This window comes from Neomonachus schauinslandi, chromosome 1 (genome assembly GCF_002201575.2).
Source record: "Neomonachus schauinslandi chromosome 1, ASM220157v2, whole genome shotgun sequence".
NCBI classification, from domain to species: domain Eukaryota; kingdom Metazoa; phylum Chordata; class Mammalia; order Carnivora; family Phocidae; genus Neomonachus; species Neomonachus schauinslandi.
The window spans coordinates 130,243,914-130,264,521 of record NC_058403.1 but is presented as its reverse complement, the minus strand read 5'-3'; the positions used below and the strand labels follow the sequence as shown (position 1 = coordinate 130,264,521).

Here is a 20,608-nt window from a genome sequence, read left to right as displayed (position 1 = left end):
TGTCTATCCAATCTCTTGTTATTAGAACACTTTTTAACCTTAAAAATAATGGAAGAAATCACAAAGGGAATGACCGGTGCATTTTACTACACAACTATTTTTAAATAGATATGTCAAAAATAAACTGAAACAAAAAGCAGATGGAAAATTGGAAAAATATTTGTAGTGTAGGGGCGCCTGGGTGGCTCAGTCAGTTAAGCGGCTGCCTTCGGCTCAGGTCATGATCCCAGGGTCCTGGGATCGAGCCCCGCGTCGGGCTCCCTGCTCAGCAGGGAGTCTGCTTCTCCCTCTGCCTCTGCCTGCCTCTCTGCCTACTTGTGCTCTCTCTCTCTCTCTGTCAAATAAATAAATAAAATCTTAAAAAAAAAAAAATTTGTAGTGTAAGTAACTGACAAACTAGTATCATTAATGTATACAGAACCTATGCAGTTCAAGAAACATGAAATCCTATCTCATTGGCCATTCCATCTCATGCCATGCTCTGTTGGATCCTCCTTTTCTGCTTATAAATTTTAGAACACCCTCCAGACTTCCTTTCTTCACTACAATCATTCCCTAGAGGATCTCAGTCCAGGTTCATGACTTTCAATACCATTTATGACTGAAGGGCCCTTAATTTATATCTTTAGTAAGACCTCTTCCTTTGAACTCCAGACTCTTATGTCCTACTGCTTACTCGGTATTTCCTCTGGAATGTCCCATATGTATCTCAAATTTAATACTTTCCAAACTAAACTCTTGATTCTACCTCCTCAAACTCTTGTTCCCCTGTGTTTCTCTATTACAATAAATAGCTAACCCAGTTGATCAAACCTTAGAATTGCCCTTGACTTGTTTTCTCTTACATCACACATCAAGTCCATCAGCAAATCCTCTTCAAAATATATCCTGAAAGAAATCACGTTTCCCTCTGTACTGCTAATACCAGTTCACCACTAGTCTCCTAACTAGTCTTTTTACTTTCTCCCTTCCTTATAGACCTTTTCCACATAGCAGCCAGATATATAAGTCAGATCCTATCACTCTACTACCCAGAACCATTCAATTACTTCCCAAGATACATAGGATAAAATGCAAAGCCTTTTCAATGACCTGCAGGGTAAGCCCTGCATGATCTGGCCTCCGATCTCTCCAGCCCCTTTTGCTACCACCATTCTTCCTGTTTTTCACTGGACTCCAGCCACACTGGCCTGCTTACTATTCTTCAGGCAAACAAACATGTTCGCATTTCAGGAGCTTTGAGCTTCCTTTTTGCTCTATGCCTGGATTCTTCCTCAAGGATCCACATGACACACTACTATTCACTCTGTGTTCAAATATCATCTCTTCAGAGAACCTGTCTTTGACTACCCTATCTAAAATAATGGACCCCTTTACTCTGTCTCTGTACTTTGTTATTATTTTTGTTTTTGTGTTTTATAGCAATTCTTACTAACTGAAATGGTTAAAAAAATGACTTGGGTTTCTTTTTTATTGTTTTTATTGTTTGTTTCTTGCACTGAAATGTAAACTCTACATTTTGTCTTGTTAACTGTTATATCCCAGCCCCTAACATAGTGTCTGGAATACAGTAGGCATTCAGTGAAAGAATTTCAAACAGCAAATAAACATTTCAAAGGCTATTCAAACTATAATTAGTCATAGAAATGCAAATTAAAATACCAATGAAGTATCATTTTCACCTTTCGTATTAGAAAATTAAAAATAAATGAGCCAGAGATGAGTAAGTTCCAGAGATCTACTGTATAGTGCCCATAGGTAATAACTATATTAATATATATTAAAAATTTGCTAAGAGGGTAGATCTTATTTTAAGTGTTTTTATCACAAAAAGTAAAACAACGAGCAATAATAATAAAGAAGGAGAGAGAAAACTTTTGAAGGTGATGGATATGTTTATGGCATAGATTGTGGTGATGGTTTCACATATGTTTACTTATCTCCATACTCATCAAGTTGTATACATTAAATATGCACAGCTGTTTGTATGTCAGTTATACCTCGATAAAGTGGTTTAGAATGAATGAATGAATGAATGAATGAATGCGTAAGCTAGCATTGGTGAAGGTGCATGAATACGCTTGGTCGCCAGTTGAGGTATAAATTAAGACAAACTTGATCTTTTTTTTTTTTTTTTAAGATTTTGTTTATTTATTTGAGAGAGAGAGATCACGAGCAGGAGGGAAGGGTAGAGAGAGAAGCAGGCTCCCTGTTGAACAGGGAGCCCGATGCAGGACTAGGTCCCAGGACCCTGGGATCATGACCTGAGCCGAAGGCAGACGCTTAACCGACTGAGCCACCCAGGCGCCCCAAACTTAATCTTACCAAAGCATTCTTCCAATTCTTTTTAACCAGCATGTTGTAATTCCCTGGAAGTTTGTTTATCCATGATCAAAAACCACTGTAGCTGTGAAACCATTGGTAAAGTCCCCATTTCATTATTTAAGGCCTAAGATACTTTTATCTGGCTGAGCCCTTCGGCCATAATTAGCCTTCCAACTACTTTCTTAGCTGTTTAGAGGCTCTTAAAGAGTTAATGCATTGGGGCTGTCATTAAGCAGCAAGAGAGGGAATGGGAATGATCCAGAGGGGGACAGACTCATGTGGAAACCCCCAGTAGTGATCAATAAATAGAAAATAGAGAGGAGACAGGCAGACACCTGAAAAGCGGGGAACTTATACCTGCTATATCTATGGCAATGGACTTCTATTTGTGTTGCTTATCCAAATAAGGGACGAGGATGCAAAGATGACATGTGATTTCATGGATAAGAATATCTCTAGAAATCAAGAAGCCTGATTTCTCGTCTCTGCTTTACCATGGATTGCTATAATTAAGTCTTTAAAAGCAAGTGCCTAGGTATTTTAGTGGTAGATTTTCCATTACGTGTGTGGATAATATTCACTGTGCTCTGATTTTACTTACTTGCAAATTTCTTTTTAAAAATGGGAATTGACATTTTCTTATTCATTCAACTTTTAAGCTCGGAACGACAATTTAACACTCAACTCTCATTCCAATTTTGTCCTTAAATAACCAGAAATTGCTGCTATAAAAAAAAATAAGTGCATCTAATTTGTGACCAGTCTTCAGAAGGACCTATCAATTTATTTAGGAATCTGTAACTACTAAAATGCCCAACTGAGTAGACATGGAACAGAATTTCATAGCTTTTAAATACTGCAGTTGCTTATATTAAGAGTAGAATCACATATCTTCTTTATTCCAGAATGTTCATGGATTTTCTACTTTGAAAATGACACGACATAATTTCTCAGAATGTGTAATTCTCTCTGCTCGGCAGAGGGGGTGAAATAGTGGCCGCCGAGACATCAGTGGTGCCTCAAGAGCATGTGTCCCTCTATCTAGCAGTGCCTTTTCGCAGGCTCCAGCTGCCGCTCTCTTAACTTGCCGAAGCAATTTCATGCCACCAACGTTTTAAAGATAGAAGATACCAAGCTTAGTTCCTGATCTCTCAACTCACCCGATCTGCAGTAACATTCTCTGTGCTAACTACCCCAGCTCTCCCTTGCCCCCCTGTCAGAGCTTGGTTTAAACAATTCATGTCAATGATGAGAGATTCCAGAATTATAATTCTGGTAGGTAGGCCCTCTGCAAAAGGCCCCTTGTCAGGAACCCTGGTTGAGATCTAAGAGGAAGCCAGACTCCAGGGTAGGAAGACTCTTATAAGGAGGGTACCCTGAGCTCTTAAGATACATCCCAGAGTCCTCAGCTGGGCTCCACAAGACTGAAGAGTGATGGCATCCAGTCCATTCTTACCCCAGAATGCCTGGTGGCTAATAATTCTGCATCTCTCCTTGGGTTCAGGATCTCAGCCCTTTGAAGGGCTCTCTCTGGGCCTGGCCTAACTAGAATGTCCTGAGAAAGTGCAGGGTCCCAGGAAGCCCAAGGATCCTTCCAGCAATCTTGTCTTAGAATATGATGAGCTTCATGAGAACAGCGACCATATCTACATCATTCACTACTGTTTCTTCAGTAGCTGGCACAGAGAACAAATTCAAATATTAGTGAGATGAATGAGTGCTTTTTACCTTCAGTTGTAGAATAACTCATGTTTATGTCAGGATCTGCATCTTAGAATCTTCATATTCCTAGCACAGTACCTGGCACTGTTCATAGTGGTTAACAAATATTTAGTTTAATAATTGAGTAAATAAATACTGTTTTGAATACCTAAAAGGCATTATAAAATTCCCCTGGACAATTTCCATTTTATATGATCAACAAATTTTTTTAAATTAGGCTTTATTATATTTACTTACATAATGACTGCAATTGTTCAGAAGTATTTTCTTGCTAAAATATGGTAAAGAAATAATTGCTAATAATATTCCCTAGGCCGTGAAGCCAGGAAGTCCATGGTTATCAGTATTAGTAGTTAATTGGCTAATGAGAATTTCAGAGGACCTTGATTTCTTTATAAATGTAACTTAGTGAAATCTGTGTGCTCAAATAACTTGTGCTATGAATACATCCATGTCTGAAGTGCTCTGTTGTAGCAAAGAGAGTTGTTAATTCCTAACCAATTTAGGTAAATTGGTATTACTGTCTCCTGTCTAGTCCAGAGTAAATAGATCTTTCTCCTTTTCTTTTTAAATTTATGCATCATGTACACCAGTACACAAATCGGAAGTGTTCAGTCTCAGTTGCGTATCCAGGTGACCACCATTCTAAACAATATACCTGGTGTGAACATTTCTTTCACCTCAGAGTTCCCTGGGGTCCCTTCACAGTCAGTTGCAACCTCTCATCCCAAGGCAACCACTTCCTGATTTCTGTTGCCATCTACTGGTTTTGCCTTTTCATGAGCTTCACATAAATGTAACCACACAGTGTGTGCTCTTTTGTGTCTAGCATGATGTCTTTGCAGTTCATCCATATTGCATGTAGCAATAGTTCCTTCCTTTGGATTGTTGAGTTGTATTCCATTATATGAACATACCACAAGTTGTTTATTCTCTTGTTGATAGATACCGGCTTAGCTCCAGACTTGGAGTATTATGATTAAGGCTGCCATGGGCATTCTTGTACAGGTGTTCTGATGTTGTTTATTGTTGCTGTTGTTGTTCATGGATATATGGTTTTCTTTCTCTTAGGTAGACACTTAGAAATTCAGTTGCTCTATAGGATAGATGTTTAACTTTCTAAGAAACTACCAAACCTTTAAAAAGTAAAATACCTTTTTCTACTCCCATCAGGAATACATGGGGGTTCCAATTGCTTGCATCCTTGTACATCTTTGTATAACATCTGTAATTGTGCATCCTTGCCAACATTTGCTATCATCATCTTTTTTGTTTTATTCATTCCCAGTTGGTAAGGAAATGGTATCTCATTGTGGTTTAATTTGCATTTTGCTGATGATGAATGATGTTGAGCATCTTTTCATAACTTAGCCAGTGATTTGTATATCTTCTTTTATCAAGTGTTGTTTCAAGTTTTTTACCTATTTTTCATGGGTTATTTGTGTTTTGTTTTTTTTTTTAATTTTAGGAATTCTTTATATATTCTGGACAGGAGTCTTTGTCAGATATATGTACTGCAAATATTATTCCCCAGTGTGTGGCTTGTCTATTCATTTTCTTAATGATGTCTTTTGATGATCAGAAAAGTTCTATTTCAGTCAAGTTTATGGCTCAGTCTTCTTCTTTTATGGCTAGTACATTTTGTTTCCTATCTAAGGAACCTTTGCCTCCCTTTAGTCTCCATTTTTGATGGTCCCCAAGACCACCCTGAGTTTCAGTGACTCCCTAGAAGGACTCGCAGCACTCCAGAAAGCTGTTATACTCATGGGTACAGTGTATTATTGCCAGAGGATACAGCTTAAAATCAGGAAAGGAAAAGGGTTGGAGTCTAGGAAAAACTAGGTACACGTTTCCAATTGTCTTGTCCCAGTGCAGTGCTTAAATCTCCCAGGAACAACATCTGACAGCACATGGTAAGTGCCAACTAGGGAAGCTCACCCCAGCTTTGGTGTCCCCCGAGGGTTTTATTAGGGGTCAGTCATGTAGGCATGAAGCAACAGTGTGACTAACATTAGCTACTCAGTCTGCGATCCCCTCAGAGGTCAAACTAATCCAGAGTGGCACAGGACCCAGGTTGAATAAAAACAGACTTTAACCAGAAATCCCATTGTAAGCATAACCTATTTGGTGTGGCCCAAGCCCCCAGGTATGTGAAGACAATCTTACCAGGCAGGACTTTTCAAGGGCTGGAGGTTATCTCATGGTTGGAAAGAGCAGGATTTGAATGGCCCAGGCCTGCTGAGTTAACCCTTTATGGTATAGTCTCAAAGATACTCTGTATTCTTCTAAAAGCTGTGTGGTTCTAGCATTTGTATTAAATCTGTGGTCCACCTCGAATTAATTTTTGTGTGTGGAGTGAGGTAGAGATTAAGGTCCATCTTTTTCCTTGTAGATATCCAGCTGTTTAGTACCATTTATTTAGTCTTTCCTGTCCCTGTTAATTTAAACTGGATCCTTGGTTGAAAATCAATTGACCATATATATGTATGTCTATTTCTGGATGTTCTGTTCTTTCCCTAATACCATCATCACTTACTCATGTACTTTTATAACAAGTCTTAATTTTAAGTAGTTTGAGTCCTCCAGCTTTATTCTTTCTCATTATTTTGGCTATTCTAAGTCCTTTGCATTTCCATTATAAATTTTAGAATAAACTTGTCAATTTCTATAAAAATTATTGGGATTTTGACTGGGATTGTATTGAATCTATAGATCAGTTTGGAAAGAACCAATACCTTAATATTATTGAACTTTCTACTCCATGAACATGGATCATCTCGTTTAGTTAGGTCTTCCAAATCTCTCAGTGTTTCATAGCTTTTAGTATATAGGTCTTGTGTGTGTGTGTGTGTGTGTGTGTGTATACACACATATATATATTTTAGTATATAGGTCTTGTGTGTGTATATATATATGTATATATATATATATTTTTTTTTATTAAGAGAAAAAATTTTTTTTTCTGCATCTGTCCTATTCCCTCCTATGCCTGTATTTTTTTATGAAACTGTTTCCTTGGACTCTTCCATGGACTCACACATTTCTTTATATTTATTGACTCCCATACATCCTGCCTCAAAACTCTAGTAGGTGATTCTTGATATATGTTTAATTGTAGCTGCTTGTGATTTTATTTTAATTATGAAGATATATAGTGATTCTCAAAATGAGGGAAGAGAAGTTAAGAGGGCAGAACTTCCCAACATGAGGGCATCTCAGAATTAAATCCTCTTTCATTCTGATGCATTCCCTAGGCCAGAGAATCCCTGACCCTCTAAAGACTTTGGTATCGTGAACCATGGTTACTGATGGGAGAAATTTATATCCTTCAGATACACTGAGTCAGGAAATAAATTAGTTGAAGACTGTAGAAACAGAAACCTCAATATTTCTACAGATAAATCTTGGGGAGTTTAATGATTTTTATATACTGCGGTTAATACGTAATTGCTTATTATTTTTTATGTTAGTTTAACAAATATTATGAATTGTGTTCAGACCCAATTAGGTAGGCCCCACAGTCTAGCTTATATCCAAACACATGTTAGGCCAGCCTTTCTATCCCTAGTAAGCACTCCTTTTGCTTCATATCACATTAACAAAAATTTATCTGCCACATGCAAAATAATCATAGCCTTTATAGCTGAAAGGAACAAATGTTTTACCTGAAAGTCCGACTCCTAAGGAATAAGTAATAGCAAACTAACTTTTATAACTTTGTTCTAATAAAGATCTATTAAATTTAGAGTTCCTTGAGATGTGGAGATAGTTTGTTTCCTAAGGTGATAGAAACCTCACAATATGGCAAACACATTTAGAAATTATGAAAGACTCTTTCATTGAAGCAAATTTGCTATTCTCAACCTTAAAGATAAAGAATTAAGAAAGGCCAAAACCAATTCATTTTATAGAATTTGAAGCCTTCAGCTCACAGAATCTGTAAGCAGAAGTACATCATAAATGTTAGCTCAGGTGTTAGAATCATCTTGCAAAGTACCGTGTTGCAATCCTGACAACTGTTTTGAATTTCCAAAGAAAATATCGATGTCTATAAACACGAAAGAAATAAATATGAATGATAATCCATTGAGGGTAGATCAATAATGTAGATTTCTAGAAAAATAACAGAGATGCAAAGGGAATATTGTGTCTATCCAAAACCCAAAGTCATGTATTTATATTTACTTTTTCCAACTACTCTTTGCACTTAATAACTTTAAAATAAGTTCTGTGGTGTTACGGTGGGGGAAAAATGTATAGGTAGAGTAAGGTGAGAAAATGATAGAAAAGGAGACTATGATACAAAAAAAAAGGGAGTGGGAGGAAGAAGAGAGAAAAACAGAATGATGATAAACATGGAGGAGGAAGGAGGGGCAAAGAGAACAGAGTAGAAACGAAAGGTGGAGATAAGGAGGCAGGGCAAACAGATAGGCCCCTAAGTTTGGAGATGGGGTTTGGTAATGATACTTAAGGGCCTAGACTAGTGCACAGGCCTCTCATTTCATCCTGTCATTTCAACAGTATCATGAATTGTGATGGCAGAAGCCATTTTGCATGGCAGGTTGTAAATTCTTAGAGCTGGAAGGGGCCTTTCATCTGAGCTTGTTTCTCCCCCAGGCCAGGACAAGGAAGACTGTGTGTCTGAAGGTGATTTTCCCATCTTTTATACAGTTTCAGAATTGGAACACTTACTGTTTTGTTTTTTTTTTTCTCTTTCACAGTCCTTTTTATTATGTTAATCACCATACATTACATCATTAGTTTTTTTTTTTTTTTTAAAGGGCAAGATGTAATTTGGGATTCTATTATTTACTTGTTTTGGTAACAGAGCTTCCCTTTTTAACATTTAAGTCTAGCAACTTTTGTTCAGCTTTTTTTTTTTAATTTTTTTATTGTTATGTTAATCCCCATACATTACATCATTAGTTTTAGATGTAGTGTTCCATGATTCATTGTTTGTGCATAACACCCAGTGCTCCACGCAGAACGTGCCCTCCTCAATACCCATCACCAGGCTAACCCAATCTCCCACCCCCCTCCCCTCTAGAACCCTCAGTTTGTTTTTCAGAGTCCATAGTCTCTCATGGTTCGTCTCCCCCTCCGATGTCCCCCCCTTCATTCTTCCCCTCCTGCTATCTTCTTCTTCTTTTTTTTAAACATATAATGTATTTGTTTCAGAGGTACAGGTCTGTGATTCAACAGTCTTAAACAATTCACAGCGCTCACCATAGCACATACCCTCCCCAATGTCTTTATTCTTGTAATCCTTCTCTTTTCAGTTGTGATATATTTTACAAAATGTTGCCAGATTATTCATTTTAAACAAATAGAGCCTGTTAAATCATTAGAAAGGATTTCTTTTTGAACTGTTTTCTGTAACTTTCGTAACTCATTTCAGTTTTTATTTTTTATTTATTTTTTATTTTATTTATTTATTTATTTATTTATTTGAGAGAGAGAGAGAGAGAGCACATGAGAGGGGTTAGGGTCAGAAGGAGAAGCAGACTCCCTGCTGAGCAGGGAGCCCGATGCGGGACTCGATCCCAGGACTCCAAGATCATGACCTGAGCCGAAGGCAGTTGCTTAACCAACTGAGCCACCCAGGCACCCTCATTTCAGTTTTTAAAGCCACACCATAAAGTACTGCTTTCCCCGATGGCAGCCCTCATGATATGGTAAGGCTTGCTCCCCGGCTTTTTAAGCCATTTCTCTTCCAGCATAGTTTTCATACCTCCCCACTGTTCCACTCCATTTTATAAACCTACATCTCAATTCTGCCAGAAATTAATGCCTCACCAAAAGCTGTCTGCCATAGCTGTATAGTTAGCTTCTGCAATGTAGGCACTTACCTAGTATTTCTAGTCACATGTTTATATTTACTATTAAGGGTAATATGTATTTACCATATAGAGATACCATATTTACTTTTTTTATCTCTAATTCTTTAACTATATAAAATAAGTTTCTTCCAGTAACTTTATCACAAATGCCCTTTGACTACCATATTTACTTTTGAAGGATAATTTCACAGGGTACAGAATTCTAGGTTGGTGGTTTTTTTCTCTCAATATTTTAAATATTCACTCCCTTCTTTCATGCATGGTTTCTAAGAAGTTGATTATCTTTGCTCTTGCATAGGTAAGATTTTTTTCTTCTGGTTTCTTTCAGGATTTATGTCTTTATCTATGATTTTCTGTAGTTTAAAAATGATACGACGAAGTATACTTTTTTTGGCACTTACCCTGCATGGTGTTCTCTGAGCTTTCTGGGTCTGTGGTTTGGTGTCTGATGTTAATTTGGGGAGATTCTTAGGTGTTATTGTTTCAAATATTTCTTTCTCTCCCTCTTCTCCTCTGGTATTCCCATTATGCATATATTACACCTTTTATAATTGCCCCACAGTTCTTGGATATTCTGTTCTGGTATTTTTCTGTCATTTTTGTGTTTGCTTTCCAGTTTGGGGAATTTCTGTTAAAACATCCTTAGCCTCAGAAGTGTGTATAGTCTCTTTCCTCAGCTGTGGATTGTCTGCTAATAAACCTATCAAAGACATTCTTCATTTCTGTTATATAGTACTTTTTATCTCCATGCTTTCTTTTCTTTTTCTTCCTTAGAACTTTCTTTTCTCTGCTTACATTTCCCATCTGTTCGTGAATGCTGTCTACTTTATCTATTAGAGCCCTTAGCATTTTAATCATAGTTGTTTTAAATTCCCAGTCTGATAATTCCAACATCCCTGCTACATCTGAGTCTGGTTCTGATGCTTGCTCTCTCTCTTCAAACTGTGTCTTTTTATTTTTTTAGGAAGTCTTGTGATTTTTTTTTTGATAGTTGGATATGATGTAGTGGGTAAAAGGAACTGCTATAAGTAGACTTATAGTGATATGGTGATAAGGTGTGGGAGGAGAGGAAGCATTCTGTAGTCCTTTGAATAGGTCTCAGCTTTTCATGACCCCGTGCCTTCAGACTGTGAACTTCACACCTGCCACTTATCCCTGCTCCCCAGCTGAGGTGGGATAGGGTGGCTAGAGGGGCTTGGGGTTGGGTGTTTCCCTTCCCCCAAGTCAGTTAGGCTCTGGCAAAACCTTAGCAACTTAGACTTTGGTTAAGTAGTTTCTCCTGAGGGCAGACTCTGTTATGAAAAACAGAATGCTCAGGTGTATTCAAAACAGTTCCTTTCCATTCCACCCATTGTATGCACAATTTTTCTCTCATATTTACCATGAGAGTCTGGTAGAGCTCCAAGAGGTAAAACTCAGAAGTATGGGCTGCCCCCTGTGTGACCGGGTCCCCTTGGACTTTTTAATCTGTCCCAATTTGTTCACACTGAGCCCCTAGTAATTTGTCAGTTGCACTTCAGATTTCCCTACTCCAGCTCTGCTTTCTGTGGGTTTCTGCTCTAGTAAATCCTGATTCTCTGTAGTTACCTGTCAGCCTGTCTAATTTTGAGACAGCAGTTTGCCCTGTGACCTCACTTGTCTTATGGATCTAAGAAAAATTTGTTGATTTTTTTTTTTCAATGTGTTCAACTTTTTCTGGTTGTTAGGACAGAGCAGAAACTTCCAAGCTTCTTACATGCCAGACTGGAAACTAGAAGTTCACCCATTTAGTATTAGTGCAGGCTAAGAATCTTACTTTTCTCCAGCAGTGTTCATGAGGGTTCGTATTAGCCTTATAGGCCAAACTAAGACACTAATGTTTGGGAGTCTGTTTGTTTTTTAATATGAACTCATGTTAATCCATGCCTCTCTGTTCTGTGTGTAATGCACAGTTGTAAAAACGTTTAACCTAAGTGCTTAAGATTTTATTTCTCTTTGTTAAATTTTATCTGTTTAATTCATTTCTCGTGCTAGCCTGTTGAGAGTATTTTAAATTTTGATTCTTTTATCTGATAGATTAGGTGACTCAAATTCAATAAGCAAATGTTCTCTTTCCTCAAGTCACAAAGTTACAGAATTTTCTATCTAAAAGGAACCCAAAATATATATAATTCAGCCCCTTTGTTTAAAGATAAGGAAACTTCCGTCCAGAGAGCAGCTACACAACTCTCCCCAGCTGTGCAGCTTGCTGATGGAAGGAAGATTATGACCTTAAAAAAAGGACTGGTGAGCAGAGCAGGTCTGTGAACCAAGTGTGAGACAAATGTCATCACCAGAAGTCCTTGGTGGGTGCTAGAACATTCAGTAGTAAACTGGAGGTACAGCTCTCCAACTATAACTTAGCACATTTTTATCCTTCATTATATCCCACTGGCACTGACATATCTTGATAAATCCAATAGACTGTAACACTTCAGATAAGAAATAAAGTTGCCTTAGTTTAGAATGACTTGTTTTTGGTGAACCATACGGCTACTTGTAATAAACTACAGCCATTTCCAAGTAATTAGTAAAAAAATTTTGAATAAGCCAGTCTGTTTTCCAGTTGGTGGTTTCTACAATCCTTTTGAAAAATTAGAACATTCCCCTCACTTCCACTCTTGTGATATTTCTATTTTTATTCAATAAAACAAAGTGGGTGTTACATAAACACAAACAAACCCAACCATCTGAAATTTTAAATGTACCTAAATAACAACTGAGCCAATGGACTATTTAGAAAATGTGTGGGAAAAATTTTGATGCTATTGCTATAATCAGAGGCAAATGTATAGCTTTAAATGCTTTTATTGGGAAAGAGAGGAATGAGTAAGTGAATGAGTGGATGAATGAATGAATGAACCAAGCATTTGACCTTTTGGAACACAGGAAAGGAAATAACAAGAAAAATATAAATTAGAGTATAGAGAAAAATGAATACAGATAAATTGAAAACTCTGACAAAAATATAAACAATTATGTAACAAAATTTTATCACAAAAGGAGTGAAATAAACAAATATTAGACACTTAATATCAGACCTAAAAAATAAGTCCTTAGATAGAAAAGAAAAAGCCTGGGGTGGTGTCAAAGTTTGGATAAGAGGAAAGGAAAATCTCCACCATTGTGGAGAGTTTTTACAGAGGTGATCATGTGATAATGTTTTTAAGTTTTTTGTTTTTATTTTTAAGCTTTAGAAAAGTTTTAGAAGTTGAATGAAAACAGCTCATGACTTTGGCAATTAAGAAGGCATTGGAGGGGCGCCTGGGTGGCTCAGTCGTTAAGCGTCTGCCTTCGGCTCAGGTCATGATCCCAGGGTCCTGGGATCGAGCCCCGCATCGAGCCCCGCATCGAGCCCCGCATCGGGCTCCCTGCTCCGCGGGAAGCCTGCTTCTCTCTCTCTCCCACTCCCCCTGCTTGTGTTCCCTCTCTCGCTGTGTCTCTCTCTGTCAAATAAATAAATAAAATCTTTAAAAAAAAAAAAGCATTGGAGATGCTAGAAGCTCTTTCGGTAGAGTATGCATTAGAAAGCAAGAGGTCAGGTGGGTAGGAAGAGGCAATAAGAGCCACCCATTTTTAGAATTTTGGAAACTGATCCAAAAGGGCCCAACAGTGAAGTCAGGTTGGGTTCTGATACAGGTGTTCTGAGGATTCTTGCATCTTCAGAAAAATGCCCCATTGCTGCTGAGTTAACCCGCTAAATGAGGTTGTGCCAAAAGTAAGATCTTGGCAACAACTTCAAAACAATCCCTCCTATATGGTACTATTTTTATTGTTATTTAATAATAGTTTAGACAGTAATAATGAAAGACTTTGATTACACAAAATTAGTTACTCATTAGATTTCTTTAATGTTAACTCCAGAGTTCTCTTACTATTTATTTCAACACTGTTGACACATTGCACTCCATTGTTAGTCCAACCCAGTATTCGATGTCCATCAGATCTCTGACAACTGCATTAATTTTCATTAATTTAGCACACATGACTTAATAGTGTACATCACTGCCAGTAATAATTGTTGCAAATTGATTAGGATTTCTTGTAAAGAATGCCGCTACTGATATTTAAGATCTGTGTTAGCTACCTTTGGCCAAAAAATTATCATCCTGCAGAACAAACAGACTGTGGATAACGTGCTTTCCCTAGAAGTAAATGGTTTACAATTGTTTATATCTGAAAAGATGTAGCGTCACCTTCAGTAGTTGTTTTGAAAAGAAATATTCTTCTGGAAGCAGTGGGTAGTGGATGAGGGGGAAGTTGGTTGAAAACAAAAAATATTCAAAAAAGGAAAACAGTGTTCATCCCCTTTTAAGAGCTATTCAGATGAAAAATTGCTCGGCATGAGCTTGATCTATATGTTTCTCGTGGTTATTAGTAGTAATGAAGATGCATTAACCATATTCTCTTGATAATGCTCTAGCAGTTTCTTAGTACTTTTATCAACATATAAATTTTACAACTGGCAGTGTGGGAATTTGACTAGTACATTTTTGTTTATAAAAAAGGGTAACAACATTATAACTTCTTCATATCTGTGAATTATGAATCTTGACTTGCAAACAAGCAAAACTAAAATGCAATAGAACTTCAGTATCATAATAGCTCTTCTTCCTACTGCCATGCACAAGAAATGGGAATGCATGCAGGCTGCTGAGTAGAACACAGTGCCAGAGGTAAATGCCTTACTTAATCCACAATGTATGAGTTCTTTTCATTTCATTCATTCTTTTTTCAGTAAACATGTATTGAGTGCCTTCTCTGTTGCAAGCTGTAGTGTCTGTAAATTAAGAATGCTGTACTTCATTAGGAAGCAGCTGGAAACTGGAAGTAAGTGGTGCCTAATCACTATATATCCTTATCTCCATTAGGAAACGTGATTTTCAATAATTTTTGGAAGGGCATTAAATAGTTCAGTTCTTTAAAGATAAAACTTGATGCAAGGAGAATCATTTGAAAAATGATTTTTTCACATTTCATTGAGTTGTAAATGAATAGATCTTTCTCTTAAAAGCTGAATTGCAGGTTTTAAATTTGATTTGTCCTATCTCCAAAGTAATGTAAGTCTCCAGTACCTAGCCCATAATATTAGCTAGTACCATTAGAGAAAAACTTTATGAAAGGAAGAAGCATAGTGTTCTTTTTATTATAGAACTATGGATCAGTTCTATCTTAGAACTATATCTAGTAATGCCAAGTATACGAAATGGAGCAGAATTACTACCTAAGAGCTGCCAGGTAGATCTGAGAGAAGGAAATGATAGTAAAATTCAAGTTAACTCCAATCAAGTAAATGTATCCCTCAAACTTGATTTTCATTTTCTACTTTTCTGAAAGAAAAAAAGCAAAATGAGAGAAAATAAGCTTCTTTTAATGATTGGGGCAATAAAAATACAAACTTTGATACTGTCATGGAATCAGACTACCTCCTACAACTAAAATAATTTATAATCATATCTGGTCTCCAAGATAATATCCCTAAGATACTTCAGCATTATGACTCATCTGGGAGGTAGTCATTCAGTAGTCATTACGTTAACAGATGTTTACTTGGTGTCCTCTGTTTGCCGGAGAACAGTAACACATGCTGGCAAACCATGGCAGCCGAGCGAGGAAGTGCGTGAGAGGAGGGGTGCTTAGGGAGTTCGCTGCTGCTGAGGGGAGGATAAAGTAAGAGTGGGCTGTGGGCTCTGCAACGTGCAGATCACTGGGGACGGGGGAGAGAGGTTTCTGAGCAATGGCAGGGAGGCCACAACCAGACTCTAGTGGGCTTAGGACCGAAGAAGCAGAGGTAGCACGTAAGATAGCTTTTTGAAAAAATACGTTGTGATGAGGGAGAGAAGAGGGACGGTAACTAGAAAGGAATGAGGGTTCAAGGATAAGTTCGAGTGGGTGTGTGCATGTGTGCACATGCACAAGCTCACAGACACATACACACACCATGATTGTATGCTAATGGGAATGACATATAGAGAAGGAGAAAATGATGATTCAAGAGAGGGAAGTGCAGGGGCAACAATCTCGAAAGATCAGAGGATGGGATCCAGAGCCCAAATAGAGAGGCTGGCCATGGCTAGGAGCAGGGACTCTTCACTGTACAGGTGGAAAGACTTAGACTACAGGTAGGTGCAGCTGCCTTTTAACAAATATTTCTAAAACTCCTGTTATATGCTAGGCAATGGCAATATAGCAGAGAGACAAAAATCCTTGTCTTCATGAAACTTTCATTAGAAAGGGGATTGGAAGAGATGGACAGGTAATAACCATTCGAGTAAAATAGATAGTATGTCAGATGAAACAAAGTGCCACCAAGAAAAGTAAAATGGCGGCACCTGGGTGGCTCAGTCAGTTAAGTGTCTGCCTTTGGCTCAGGTCATGATCCCGGGGTCCTAGGATGGAGCCCTGCATTAGGCTCTCTGCTCAGCGGGGAGTCTGCTTCTCCACCCTGCCCCCGCTTCCTTCCCTCCCCCCACTTGTGCTCTCTCTTTCTCTCTCTCAAATAAATAAGAAAAAAAAAAAAAAACAGTAAAGCAGGGCAGTGGGGAAGGAGGATTTGGACAGCCAGGGCTGGTCAGGGTGATGAAGGTGGATTGCAATTCTCAGGTAGTAGGCAATTCTATATAACTCTTATTGAATTTATTTTGTGACTCTCAGACACATTTATTTTTCAAAATCACATTAAATGTGGCCTAATACGCATAAGCCAGGGCTTGGGGGAAGTCTACTGTCCACTTTGTTTCATAGGTGCCGCCTTCTGTGAGTACCCCAAGGCTTGCCCAGCCCTGTACCTCTCCTTTAGAGTCCTCATCACAGGTTTTAACCTTGCTTTATTAATGTGATTATATATTTCTTCCCTTCCCTATATATATATATATATATATATATATATATATTCCCTAGACTGGAAATTCCAAGAGGGGAACTGTGTCCTGGACAGTTGCATCCCCAGAACCTAGCACAGTGTTTGCACAACATAGGTCCCATTTGTTCAATGAATGAATGAGTGAATGAATGAAAAGTAAAAAGACCTTTTTCCATACGCTGCCTCTTGAAGAATCTTGTTTTATTATTCTGTGATCACTTCTAAGTTCTTACTTCGCACTTGGTATAGCTGATCTGGTAAATGGCCTTTTTCGAAGCAGGTAAGATATGATTTTATAGCAATGGAATATGTGAAATAGGGTTGTCCTCTAACTTAAGTGATGTTTCTCCACCTAATTTTTTTTTTTTTTTTTTTACAGAACCAATGCCAAAGGTGCTCCCCTGAATATAAATAAGGTCTCTAATAGCCTGATTAATTTTGGAAGAAAGCTGATTTCTCCAGCAATGACCGCCCCAGGCAGTGCAGGCGGCCCTGTACCAGCAGGCGGTAGTGGCAGCTCGTCCCCTGCTGGGGTTCCTGCCGTGGTTCCCGCCGTGGTTCCCGCCGTGGTTCCCGCTGTGGTTCCTGCCAGGACCTTAGCAGAGGTCCCCAGGCATCATTTGCAGCAGCAGCAGCAGAGACTGATGAAATCAGAGAGCATGCCCGTGCAGTTGAACAAAGGTGAGGAAAAAATAGCAACAAATGTGAAGAAAACACCTGCAGTGTAGCCTGGGATTTCCTCACCTGCCTGTGAGGAACCAGCCTCCTAGAAATAGAGATTAATGCAAAACTGAATCGTAAAAGCTCTGTTGTATTACATCCTTTTTAAGTTGGAATATCAGATACTTTAGTGTTCTTAATAGGAACGTGTTAGCAGGTGATTTGTTAAGGTACTTCGTTAACATGTATGTCCTAGCATACTTGCGTTTGAGTCCCGCGGATGCCCACAGAGTATGGCCCAGACTGTCAAAACACAGAACTTGCAAGCGGTTGACTGTGATCCTGCTACCGTTGTGTCATGGTGCCTCTGGCCAGAAGAGCCAGAACTGGGAAGTTCCAGCAGCATGGGCTTTCCTAGTCAGTAGCTGCCCCCCACGCCGTTGGTGTTGGCGGAAGCGTGCCCCCGGGCTTGCAGCCGCTCATCCAACTGCTTTACGCCTGAGGAGGGTCACCTAGACCCTTCCGGGGGGCGGCAAAGCTCAACGGATCCGCAAGCAGCCGAAGTGAATGAGTCCACACACTAAGATTTAGGGCCGTAGAATGTCGGAACAGAGGAAACGTGGGAGACCACACATCATCCCGAGCTGTCGTCCGATGAGCGGGGGCGCCGCGGGCGCTGCGGAGAGGGGCGTCCTTGCTGCCCAGCCTCACGCAAGCGCATTTTCTGTGTCACGGCCTTTGCGATGCTTCATCCCCCGCGTGAATTTTACTCGAAAGACAGCCCTTCAGGTTCTTACCCAGAACCTTTATGCTCTTCTTTTCCACAATTTACAGAGAGCTATGTATTAAGTACCTCTATTCATAGCAGATTAGAAACAGCTGCATTTATTTTTAGTGGTGGGACTCTGCTTTCTGTACTATAGAAGCAGGAAATAGTAACATGATGGCAGAAAACTGACAGAATTCAATCCTAAGACCTCACAGAGTCTGGCCATTTAGTGTCAGGACAAATATCCTGACCCAGGCCTCCTTCACGTCTTAAAGGGATCCCTTGTTGTAGCCATGTTCAGTACCTGGTGTTGAGACTAACCATGGTGCTTTTGGATCAGTACGAAGACCTTAAACCATGTTCCATATACTCTGTGTCAGAAGATTGCATCCAAAATTATTAAAAATTTTAAATTATTGGCATTTCAACTGGTAAAAAAAAATTAAATGGACTTTATTCCCCAATGGCACAAAATAATGAGTACTTTTCCATAATGAGTATATGTTTATTCTCCCATTACATGGTGTTATCTATCATTGCCTATATGAGGTATTAGACTTCATATAGTTAGTATATAAGTTTCTATTAGAATGTTCAGTTTGCCTTACATAAGATTATCTTGTTTAAAACTACATTCTTTTTAATGTAGAGTTATCACACATGATTTAAAGAAAAGAGGACTTCAGATCATTAACACATTGTAAATGTATTTTAATGCCAGGAGACATGCCCACTTTCAGAATGGAAATGAATGTTATTTTATATATTTCTTAATTGTACTGTTTTATTGTTCTAACCAAATATGATTTCAGTATTGCTTTGATAACAAGCCATAGTCAGTAGTAATTCTAACTGATGGCAGGCAAATGAGTCAGAGAATCTCTTAATACTGTAGCTTAAATTTTCTGAGGAAGCAAGCCAAATGACTGTAGAAGTATAAAGTTGTTTCTCTAAGGAAATGTCAAGTATTAATACCACAGTAAGTGAGAAAGGAAGTGCATGAGGATGGAACAATTGATGAAAACGAAGTCCCCAGTTATAAGGAGACAGCAGAGCACTTAAGCAAAGTATTTGGAACATGAGTATCACTAGGGCATTTTGTAACTGATCCCTGTGCTGAGAGAAAGTCTCCTTGTTTGGCAACTCTTCTTTTTATTTCTGGTTCGTTCTTCTCATGTCAATCATGAAAAGCTTGTCTACCTTCATCTTAAAGATAAATATTCCAGCTACTGCCCCTCCCTGCACAAAGGTTTGAAGGAAACAGAGTAAAAGGCAGAGAGAGCAGTTGATGCCAGTAGATGCCAGTATAGGTCGCTGCTCTTCTCTCGTGACTCACCCATGAAGTGAACCGTAAGCACAGTCCTGATGCCTTCTGACCACGTGCTTCCGCACCCTGAGGTGAGAGGTTTGGACTGCTCCCGGGGGAGCCTCCCAGCTCCAAACAACTATCAAGATGTATTTGTTAACTCTACAAGGAAAAGTACTTCTCCGACATTGGTTCTTTACGCTGGTGTTTCCCACAAGTATCCTGCTGTGCTGTGGCAGTGACAAATCTGCACGTGTGTCCCCTGATCCCAGAGATGGGTGAGCACGGTCTGCAGCCTGTCAGGAGGCTTGTGTTGGAATATGGCTTCTACCTGTCTCAGAACAGTCTTCTACTAGTGCCTTTGAGGAGAGAGAACGAATTAGCCCTTTTAGTGTACTCTGCTGGAAAGTTTGAAAGTTGCTTTGAAAAATGGTTGTTTCTAAAAATGAAAATGCTTAGAGTCTTCGTAGTTGAGTTAACTCTCGACGATGTGTGCTTATGTAGGGGAACAGTTGTAGGGAAAACCCAAAATTCAGGTATATGTTGCCAGAAATGCAAACTAGTTTGTGTATGTGCTGGGAGCGGGGTCGTGAAAGAAAGCAGAGGGAGCACAAATGTTCCTTCATAATTTTCTGGTGGTATTTAATATTAAAATGAGTTTTCAGTCTCTAAATATACACTAATAGGTGATCCAAAGGCGGCAGAGAAAAATGGAATTTTTTCCATTTTTGGAAAATTGAATTGAAAATCTCCTTCAAATATATAAAAAAGAGACTCCATTTATCAGTGAACAGAGAGTTAACTCTATTAGGAAAATTCAGGACCTAATAAACTCTGCTAAAAGCTGCTTATTGCTGTTTGGAGTGTGTACCTATTTATAGATTTTATTTCAGTTACAGGAGATATATATACATATATCAAAATGTATGTACTATATGGAACTATATGATTACAACCCAGTAATTTCCAGATGAGCTGGCTGTGCTGACAGTTACAATTGTAGCAAGTGGTCAAGGCACTGAGGGTATGTTACATCATTCAAAAACTGATTTTTTACTGTTGTATAAAAGCTACAGGGGAAGGAAGTTTGTTAATTCTGCATTATC

The 20,608-nt window shown here is 38.7% G+C and overlaps 1 protein-coding gene across 1 annotated transcript in view; it reads left to right on the top strand.

Moving 5' to 3' along the window:
- The window catches only part of TBC1D5 (TBC1 domain family member 5), a 412,307-nt gene that overhangs the window by 325,329 nt on the left and 66,370 nt on the right, over positions 1-20,608 (top strand). Inside the window, exon 16 of the mRNA XM_044920546.1 lies at positions 17,147-17,448. Coding sequence (XP_044776481.1) covers positions 17,147-17,448 — 302 coding nt within the window. The remainder of the gene's footprint in view (positions 1-17,146; positions 17,449-20,608) is intronic.